Source organism: Acanthopagrus latus, chromosome 13 (genome assembly GCF_904848185.1).
Source record: "Acanthopagrus latus isolate v.2019 chromosome 13, fAcaLat1.1, whole genome shotgun sequence".
Taxonomy (NCBI): Eukaryota; Metazoa; Chordata; class Actinopteri; order Spariformes; family Sparidae; genus Acanthopagrus; species Acanthopagrus latus.
In genome coordinates this window covers 20,182,365-20,193,244 of record NC_051051.1, presented here as the reverse complement: position 1 = coordinate 20,193,244, position 10,880 = coordinate 20,182,365, and the positions used below count along the sequence as shown (strand labels likewise).

The following is a 10,880-nucleotide window of genomic DNA, read 5'->3' as shown; positions in this document are numbered from 1 at the left end:
CAAACAAGGACAATCATCTCACTCAGTATTCCGTCTTTACAGGCCGACTTTAGTTACAAACTATTCTCTAACTCTAACTTTACAAATTGTACATTGATCAGTTTCTAGAAAACCTGTATAGTAATTGTGTTGTCAGACGCTTAATGGTGGTGACCATTAAGTCATGTGACCGTGATGTAGTCTGTTTATAGCCCAACATTAGCTCTTTCCTTTTAAAGATTTAATCTGTGCTTCACAAAATTGTAAAAGTGGTGTTCATCAGTGAAGATTGTCTTGCTGGACAAATGTCTAAGTATCATAAACTTAACAGAGATTATTTTTGGAGTTAATAAATCAAATTGAAAAATCCCATAAGCTTTTTGTTGAGGGAACCAGAGAAATGCTGACCTCTGGATTAGCCTACAAAAACATGTTATCGCTACACCTCATAATACTACACTGTAAAAATAATACTTGAAGCCAAACCTTCATAATTAAAATGTTAATCGAGTTACTGTTGACATGTAGTAAAGTAGAAGTACAACTGTTGTGCACAAGTATTTACTTAATATTATAAGCAGACATACATAATTGAAATACTCATTTATAAGTAAAACTACTGCATTCGAAATGTATTTTCAGTGAAATATCAAACTATAAACTAAACGTGTTTGTTTTGTAAAATAGTGCTAAAAAAGTTAACCACAACACAGTACTTGAGTAAATGTACTTAGCTACTTTCCACCACTGCTTATGAAAACTGTTATAGAACTGAAAAAGAAAACAGTTGTCTGTGTGTGTGTCTGACTCCTGACATTTAACACACACACCCACCCCCACCCCCCCTCCACACACACACACACACACACACTCCTCAGTGTCTTTGTGTTTATTGTGACAATACAGATCATCAGTTTCAGCTGTCTGTGATGACACACACAATAATCTGTGTGTGTGTGGGTGTGTGTGTGTGTATGTGTGTGTGCGCGTGTGTGTGTGTGTGTGTGTGTGTGTGTGTGTGTGTGTGTGTGTGTGTGTGGTGTGTGTCCTGAGGGTGGACCTGTCTGGGGACGTGTGGAGTGTAAACAAATGGCACACTTACGCTGCTATTGACCTCATCCATTAATCTCACACACACATGCACAGACGCACACACTATAGTATGTGTAAACAGATGGGCTTGATCAGACGTCTTTCAGCAGTATTGATCAGCTGATGGCATCAGTCAGTCAGAGTGTGCCGTCTGTTTACTGTCACATACACATCAATGGACGACATGATGACTAAACACGCAGCATGGAGACACACACACACACGCACACAGGCAGGACATTAACATCAATTTAAACCTGTTTGATGCATTAATAACAATTAGAGCTCCTTGTAGTCGTTGCTCATGAGTAGAGGCTATAGCTGCTGTGATGTCTGTCTGTACCTGTCCCCATAAAAACAGACCTTAGAAATCTGAGTAGACAAACATCTGTATGTTTACATTCATATTAAATGATTAACCTGCAATATGCTGAAAACCAAAAACATTTTATGCAGCATCTTTCATACAAACACGCAGCCCAAGTGACTTCTAGCAAAACTGAGATAATACAGACCAAAATAGACAATGATAGATGAGAAGAAAATACAAGACTAAATACTGCAACAATAAACAATCAAATATTTAAGATCAAACTATAACAGTCATTAAAGTAATATAGACACCACGAATAAAATAATGTTAAATCAAAGGATTAAAACTGAAAAATATAATAATAATAATAATAATAATAATAATAATAATAATACATTGAACTCCAAATGAAACAATACAAATTTACATGGAAGCTACACAAACACTAATTATGTTCAAGAATAAAATGTTTCTAAATATAATTCAAGTCAGCGCAATTGTATAACATGATATTGTAGAGTACTTTACCAAACTTCTACTTCACTGCAGTTCAGAATAAAATATTGCTCTTTTTAGTCCACTACACAACACCAGAGGTGGACATATTACGCATTCTTGTACTCAAATACAACAGAGAAAAAATATATTTCAAAAACGTTTAACATTCAAAACCTTCTTTTAGTGTGATCATCAAAATTTTCAAGTACAGAAAGTAAAAGAACTCATTAACTAGGATGTCCCATATAAACTGCTGGTTAGTTTGTGAATGTCCACATTAAAGTTCTTGTTACTTAAAAACCTCTGCATGATGAGCATATTTTCCTTTGAGTAAATTTTTTGTGGTGATATTTTTACTTAAAAAATAAATTTAAAAAAATAACAAGGGCTCAAGGCCACGTTTCATTTCATAGACTGTGATATGTCGAAAGCTCCAGAATATGCAGGTAAGTGGACCCTGAGTTGAGATTGTCAGTGGCAGAACAAATTCTTGCTTTTGTTAAAGCAATTTTCCTACTCAAGTTGACTGAATGTTAAGATTATTTTATTTCATTTTTTATTTAAACTGCCTGAACAGTACAGAAGCCCATTCACAAAAAGATACATTCACAATAATTATAATTGGGGCTGGCATTTTAAGTCAAAATTATGACTTAGTATGTCACAATGTAAATCACACCTAAAAGTCATGCTTGATTTAAAAAAAGATATTATTTATAACATTACTTTGATGAAAGTAAAAGTCACCCATAGGTCGGTACTTGAGTAAAAGACGTTAAGTATCCAACACTGAATGTATCAAAACTACAAGTAAATGAAAATTACATATTTACATGTATGAATGTACTGTATAAAAACTGTACTTAAAAGCAGTACTTGAGTAAGTGTAATAAGTTGTATTCTTTGTGTTTTTATTCCTATTATTGCTGATAATGAAGAATCAATTAATCAATTGATCAATTAGGCTGATCACATAAAATTAAATGATAACTTGTTCAGGTCATTTAGCAATGAAACACTGTGTCGGTGAGTCAGATACGATATTTTTCACTAAAACATACATGAGCCTGATAAAAATAAGTTGTGTTTTTGCACTGCAGCTGTTTGCATCTGTACATTTTGTGAAGAAGCGTTCTGACCTGAGATCAGGTGGAGATGGACTTCTTCTTTCCCATAGAATAGTTTCATCTGCTGTCAGTTCACCGCCTGTGGGAAATCTGAGCTCTTATTGTGTGTCAGTCTGTGGGATCTGCTGACTGAAACATTCAGAGCTGTAATCTGCGTCATCATCGCTGCTGTCGACTCATTCTGCACAGGTTACTGCTGAATCACTGAAACTAAATCAAACAGACAGATAAAAGGTTTTCCTCTTCGTCGATATCACGACTCAGCAGATCCATGAACCACAGCATGACTGTTTGTTTGCTTGATTGTTTGTTTTAGGGTGCTGATAGCATTATCCCTCACCAGCAGTTCAATCTCCGTGGGAAGAGTTTTAAAGAGAGGAGATAAGAAGAATGTCTCGCTGCAGAGAGTGAATGACTTGAGACTCACACTCAAACTTGTAAAGTTCAGCTGTGGAGTTCAGTCTTATGAGAGCAAGAGGATACAGTCAGAGTACAGAGAGATTTCCCTGACATCACCACAACATCATCAACAAGAGATCTTCAAGATCCTTTCTTCACTGAACTCTACTCTGTTTTCTGTTAGTTTTGAAAGTAGATTAATCCTGTGATAAATTGCCTAAAACATACAACCTGGTTGTTTCATGAAGTGCAACTGATGTACACCTGTTGGAGAAGCTAAGATTGATGTAAGCTGGTTCGAGAAGCTTACCTAAAGGATATCTTGTTAGAGAAAACCATCTTGATGTTAGCAAGTGTGAGAAACTAATCTTAATGTTTGCATTTTGGAGAAGCTAACTTTGATGTTAGCCTGTGGGAGAAGTAAAGTTTGATGTTAGCCTGTTGGAGAACCTCACCTTGATATAAGCCTGTGTGAGAAGCTAACCTTAATGTTTGTATATTGGAGAAGCTAACCTTGATGTTAGCGTGTGGGAGAACCTAACCTTGATGTTAGCCTGCGGGAGAACCTAAGCTTGATGTTAGCCTGTGGGAGAAGCTAAGCTTGATGTTAGCCTGCTGGAGAACCTCACCTTGGTATAAGCCTGTGTGAGAAACTAACCTTAATGTTTGTATATTGGAGAAGCTAACCTTGATGTTAGCGTTTGGGAGAACCTAACCTTGATGTTAGCCTGTGGGAGAACCTAAGCTTGATGTTAGCCTGTGGGAGAAGCTAAGCTTGATGTTAGCCTGTTGGAGAAGCTCACTTTGAAATTTTGCCTGTTGGAGAAGCTAATGGTGATGTTAGCCTGTTGAAGAAGCTATCACTGATGTCAGCCAAGCTAACCTTGTGGGCTTTTGATGATGCTAAGCTTTATGTAAGCTTGTTTGGAAAGCTAAGCAAGCTAACATCAAGGTTAGCTTCTCCAACAAGCTAACATCAAGTTAGCTTGTTGGAGAAGCTAACCTTGATGTTAGCTTGTTGGAGAAGCTAATCTTGATGTTAGCCTGTGGGAGAGGCAAAGCTTTATGTTAGCCTATTGGAGAAGCTAAGATTGATGTTAGGCTATTGTTGCAAATCACATTGTTTTAGGCCTGTTGGAGAAGCTCAGCTTTATTTTAGTCTGTTGGAAAAGCCAACATTGCCAATGAATGTCGAAAAAAGTAATATTTGATCATGTAAACACATACCTACTCAGGATAAAAAAGTAAAATTGCAGGTACTTCATTAATATAGATGATGACATTTGAGAAAAAAAGAGGAAACAGTTTTCAAAATGTGTTGAACTTTTTTTTTTATTCCAAACATTAAATACATTGGACTTATATGTACACATGAAACATTCACCCCCCTTTTAAAAAAAGATAAATAGGAACATTCACACTGTGGCTGCTTTGAATTCAACCAAACATTCACATGAAGACATTTTAAAAACTTTGAAATACATCATCAGTTCTCGGTGTAAACATATAATGTTCGCTGGAGCTGTCACCATCTGGTTTGTGTCACTGAGGGCGAACCAGAGAGTCGAGGGGCAGAGGGTCAGAAAAGCCCCCAGAGAAGAGGGGCTCACACTGGGCATGAAGCTGCTGCAGCTGCTGGGCCTCCTGGAGCTCGGGCTGAAGACAGGACGCTGTCTGCAAGTCGACGTAGAGTGGGGGGGAGCCGGCATAAGGGTAGACAAGGGAGGAGAAATGGGGAGGGGTTGATTGGGAGGAGGGGAATTGAGCAGGAGGAGGTGTGATGGAGTGATGATGGGTAGGTGAGGAGCTGCAGGTGTCCCACTGAGGAACAACAGCGCCGGGAGAGTAAGAGGAGCCGTATCCCTGAGGAACAGGAGGAGTAGGGGAGGCATGGTCCGGTACCTGCATGTACAGCGAGGGGGAGCTGGCATGAGGAGGAGGAGGAGGAGGAGGAGGGAAGAAGGAGTCCTGGGGTTGACACATGAAGTTGCTGAAGCTAGTGTCTGAGAGAGCAGAGAACTCAGTGCTGCTGTTACTGCCACTATTGCAGTGCATGCTGGGAATTTTAGGACTTGGCTCTGATGAGGAGGAGGAGTCAGAGGAAGAGGAGGAGGAGGGGGAGGAAGGTTTCTTGTCAGCGGTCACGTCATCAGCCTTCCTCTTCCTCTTGCGGCGAAAGTTTCCGTTGTCGAACATCTTCTCGCAGTTTGGGTCAATAGTCCAGTAGTTTCCTTTACCTGAAGAGAGGAGGAGGAGGAGGAGGAGGAAGATGAAGGTTATTAAAGAAACTAAGCAGCAACTACTTTTCTTCTCTTATCACCGGAACATGAAAGAAAAACTAAATTTAGGAGCTTTAAATGATTTAAACACCTGTTTTTACAAACCTGAACTCCCTTTAAAAATACTTAAATTTTTTTAGCTAAAACTATATATATTCAATTCTTCAGAAAGCCTTGAGCTGCTCTATTTGGTTTTCGCATTTTTTGGAAGGTAGAAACAGAACCAACTTTTTTGATGCTGCTTGTTTTTTTTTTTTTTGTTATGTTCCTTCACCAGTATGAAATAACTTGTTTGAAAAATAATTTATATGGAGTTTGGCTTGACAATAATTTGTTTTGAAATCACAATAAAAGCATTATTTGACCTTATTGTGACCTTACTGTTTTAAACATATACAACAGCAGAGCCTATTTCCTGTAATAATCGATGAGTCAAAACAATAAAAGCCGAGGACTAAAGAGTTGGTTTCAACTCTTTTCTGGCTACTTTTGTTTATAGAAATGAACTGGAATCACTGGCTGTGTTGTAAAATGGATAAAGCAGTTTTTAAACTCAGGTGTGGTTTGTCTCACCTGGGTCGTTCTCGTCACGGGGAACTTTCCTGAAGCAGTCGTTGAGTGACAGGTTGTGGCGGATGGAGTTCTGCCAGCCTGCCTTGTTGGAGCTGTAGAAGGGGAAGTTGTTGGTGACGTACTGGTAGATCTGGCTGAGTGTCAGCCGCTGCTCGGGTGCGGTTTGTATCGCCATGGCGATGAGCGCAGAGTAGGAGTACGGTGGGCGGACCAGGCGCAGCATCTCATCTGGGTTGGACGTGGAGAACCAGGGGTTGCTGTAGAGATGCGGGAAGAAGCCACCGAACACTGGTGGGAGTCCTGCGATCCCAGAGACGGGGCCTAGGTCTTGGTTGCAGAGGGAGAGGTCGCTGTGGTTGGTCGGTGGGAGCCACTGTGACACAGACAGGCTGTGCTCAGGAGGAGCTGGAGGGCTGTACAGGCTGAAGTCAGTCGAATGAAGGCCCAGAGACGGGAGCTCCTGCTGGGGCAGAGAGCGTCCGCATAGAGGTGGGGACAGACCCTGCTCCAGGACGAAGGAAGCCATTCTGGGTTTCTATTCCTTCCTGTGTGTCTGCCTTCACTTTCCCGTCTCGTCTTTGAGGTGACGTCCGCTCAGTTCCAAGAAGTGTGTATGTTTGTATAAATAAGTGTGTGTTTCTAGAGGCTACACACAGCTCCTGCACCTGTCGTGCTCTGTTCACCTGCTGCCCACCTGAGAAATTTATACTCTGTCGCTCCACCCATGGACAAGCTGATTGGCTACTGTGCTGTCTCACACACAAATTTGCATGCATGTGTATGCATGGTGTGTGTGTGTGTGTGTGTGTGTGTGTGTGTGTGTGTGTGTGTGTGTGTGTGTGTGTGTGTGTGTGTGTGTGTGTGTGTGTAGTGGGTTGATTTGAATAAGACTAGGCTGAATTCCTCCCCTCAAGCAGATTAGAGCCTGAGGATTTCATGCTGAGATATGGCTCCACACACACACACACACAGACACGCTCACAGCTTGATAAATGAGTGATTGAGAACCTTTTCAACTTTTCAGTTTGAGAGCGTTACGTCGACTCATCTGATGAAAGTCAGTGAATATAAACACTGAACATAAAACAAACCGTCTAAACTCCTGGTCACGCAGCCTACAGCCTGCACCATTCATCAAACACACATTATGAATCATTTGTCTTTTTATTTTGCAGACGATTTTGTCCAAGGTGACTTGTAGATAATATCATGAAGATCTATCTATTCTTATCTTTCTTTAAGACACCAAAAGATAGTGTTATCATTCAGTGGTCACATTGTTGCAGCAAGTTGCGACAGCCAAATATAGCTACAGCAAAGAATAGTTACATTGTCCATCCAGAATTAACGTCCATAAATCCACCAAGAGTTCATAGAAGAAGGACAATTCAGAGCTTGCCTGAGAACCATCAAGATGTCCTCATTCTCTGTGCCACATGACATCAAAACCAGATATCAAACTTGTCTATTCTAGAATCAAATCTGAGAAAGAAATACGCCTTTTATAATCCAGAACTTGCCTCAGAATCTTCACGTTTTTAAGTTTTCTTGCGTATCGAAGTAATCCGTTGACAGCTGTCTGAGCAACCATGAGTGCACTGCAAACAGGAACTGCTTCGACCTAATCTGGCATACTTTTAATGAAGACAGTTTGATTCAGGAGACAATTATGTGTCTCTAAAGAGAATTTGATGATCTCTTACATGGTCTTGATGGATTTAATTGTTTCTGCGGACATCGTGTTTGCCAAACAGGTCTACAGTGTGAGCAAGTTAGCATCTATCAGATTAGCAACATTTTGATTTTCTGACCGTTTTCCAAAAGTAGGCAAAAATTTTACACTGAGCTGATAAATGAAGCAGAATTAATTTGCTGGATTCACTTCAAAATACAACATCACTCTGGGGAGCTGGAATTAAGATCGGGACATTTCTTGACAAGCTTGTTTTATGCCTTACCAAAATCCATTTAAAAAACATGGTTTTAAAACACCAAAAGCAGGCCTATATTAACTGGTGCGTTATTCTTCTTTTCACAAAGCCCTGGCCTCCTGTTTTGTGGTTTTCATTTTTCAATGAACATCACAATCCAGTTATAACCTCAAGAAACAGCCAGAGGGAGCTGAGTTTTATCTGTGTCAGATATATGTTTGTTTGTTTTTTCTTTTTACAGAAACACAATAAAGGGACTCTTTGCCTTGACCAAGTTGAGGAAAGCCTATAAAGTTGTATTGCAGGGGGTCATTGTGAAATGTTTAATATACTAAAAAACAATATTAATCCAGTGATTTTCCTCTCTGATCTCATATCGGGTGTTCAAGTTGATTTAACCTGTGCTGACTCAGAGGGTGTTTAACAGATTCCCTGAGAGCAGAAAGTGAAACTTAATCTGTTTTAGAAGAGATTCTGCAGACAACAAATAGACCAACAGACCATCAGCTGCTGTTTGAGGTGTCGCCCAAAACTATTGTCCTTCAAACAACCCCCCTCCCAAACACACAGACACACACACAGTCAGCATGTCTACCTTATTCTCATTAACAACTCAATCCTCATCAAACAGTGATGTCAGATGTTAATGCTTTGGTTTAAGGCTGCATGTTGACAGAAGAAGTGATTTAAAGGACATCTTTGTTCTGAGTGAGTCTGAATTATCTCCTATAAACATGCAGCTTTAAAAAGTAGCCACACAGTAATGGTTTAGTTGTTCTTACCTGTTGTAAACATGTTACGTTTGTCCTGAGGGTTGGATTTAAACACCACACTTCTTTTGCAGTAAAGTAGCATTACAGAAGTTTTTGTCAGATGTATAACCAGTGTTTTCAAAGTACCCAAAGTTAATCATTGTAAAAAGTCCCAATATTGTGTTAAAATTTTTACTTTGGTAAAGGTAAAAGTAATGTCATACTGCAAAAAAGTATTTGAGTTAAAGTCTAAAAGTGTGATTTTAAATTCTACATGAGTATCAAAAGTAATTTTCAGGCAAAAGACATATTTAACTAACAAATGTACAAGTAAAAGTAAATTATACATGTATTTACATGTATGTATTTACATCAGACTAATGGTTGATTCATTATCAGCATCATCATTTTTCTGGTTATCAGTGTCACTGTTTGAAGTATAAACAGCGGCAAATGGAAATACTCCAGTGAAGTCCAAGCATTTCCAAACTATATTTGAATAAATGTACGTGGTTACCTTCATGTCCAAGCGCACACTTCATGATGGTAACAGTTATATTATAATGTATTACACAGATTTACTTTTTTACTTTTGTCATTTTTCGACATTTTTTGATATAATTTTCTTTTCTTTATTTCTTCTTGTTTTGCTTTTAATGTTGTGTTTGTTTTCATTTTATAACAAGAATTCTTGCAACCATTTTCTAACTTTTATAACTGACCAAACTATTTTGCCTTTGGAAGTCCAGAGACCACTTTGAAATAGCTGAAGAGGATCCAAATAAAGACTAGAGAATCAAAGGTGGTGCTACAAAAACTGTGAACTTAAGATTCTGAGGGGTCTGTCTTGGGGAGCAGTTGTACTTTCCTACATTCATTTGACCACTTTTTATACTAGTTACTTTATAAATTTAGCACGAAGTATATATATATGTAAAACATGTTTATCTATACATTAAATTAAATTAATGGATAATGCAACGATTTGTTGCTTTTCATTGGGCTCATGGTCACTGTGAGGACATTTTTCACTGTTTTAAATTTTTTTACAGAAGAAAATAATCGGCAGTCTTGGTGTTGTGCAAAATAGTCCAAAACAAACTCCACCTCAACAACTACAACACTATATCATGCCTTTGCATAAATGCACGGGTCACAGTGAAACAGTAACAGTGAAATTTTACTGCAACCTGGAGCCTCCGGCTTTACACTAAATGACATGAACACACTTTAACCGAAGTCTCACCTTTAATCTAAAACTCTCAGAGGTTCAACATCAGCATGTCTGACTGAAGCAGACAGATTTCTTATCAGTTCACTTTCTGCCAACGACGACAGACTCAACCTCAGGTAATTCACCCCTGTGTGTGTGTGTGTGTGTGTGTGTGTGTGTGTGTGTGTGTGTGTGTGTGTGTGTGTGTGTGTGTGTGATGACAGTTGGCGATGGCAGCAGTAATCTTCGCCCTGCGGTGCCTTCGTGGACTATGCAGACAAAACAACACACACAGTCTGAAATATAACTGACAGATGACTGGGATTATGGGGGAAGGTGCCGCTGCGCTGACTGTGTACTGACACTGTAACAATACCTTCAACTGTCAAATAGAGTCTTCTTGGTTCAGGGGGATTGAAGGCTTTAATTTTCACACCAATAACCACTAAATCAGTGTCTCTCATTGTTTTGTTTTTTTTTTTAAAGCTTTGTGCTGGAGCCAGAATAGTTGCACATCGTACTGCGAGAATTGAGGGCTGAGGCTAGCTGCTTAGCGTGCTAACGACGGTAGATAACATCAAATGTGGTTATATCTTCAAAATTGCTCCTTTAATTGGGTAGGTACGATAGATAGGTATGAGTTCATATATGACAACCCCCAAAAGTAAAAAAAAAAAAAAAAATATGACGGGAGTTCAGTTTGAGAAGAACACGACACTGGTGA

General features: G+C 39.2%; 1 protein-coding gene across 1 annotated transcript; it reads right to left on the bottom strand.

Moving 5' to 3' along the window:
* Window positions 1-4,722: 4,722 nt before the first annotated feature.
* Window positions 4,723-6,922, bottom strand: foxi3a (forkhead box I3a). Its single transcript, XM_037119642.1, has 2 exons — window positions 6,261-6,922; window positions 4,723-5,645 (listed from the first exon to the last, which is right to left on the bottom strand). The coding sequence occupies exons 1-2, from the start codon at window positions 6,784-6,786 to the stop codon at window positions 4,951-4,953; spliced, it is 1,221 nt and encodes a 406-aa protein (XP_036975537.1). The 5' UTR covers window positions 6,787-6,922; the 3' UTR covers window positions 4,723-4,950.
* Window positions 6,923-10,880: the final 3,958 nt, after the last annotated feature.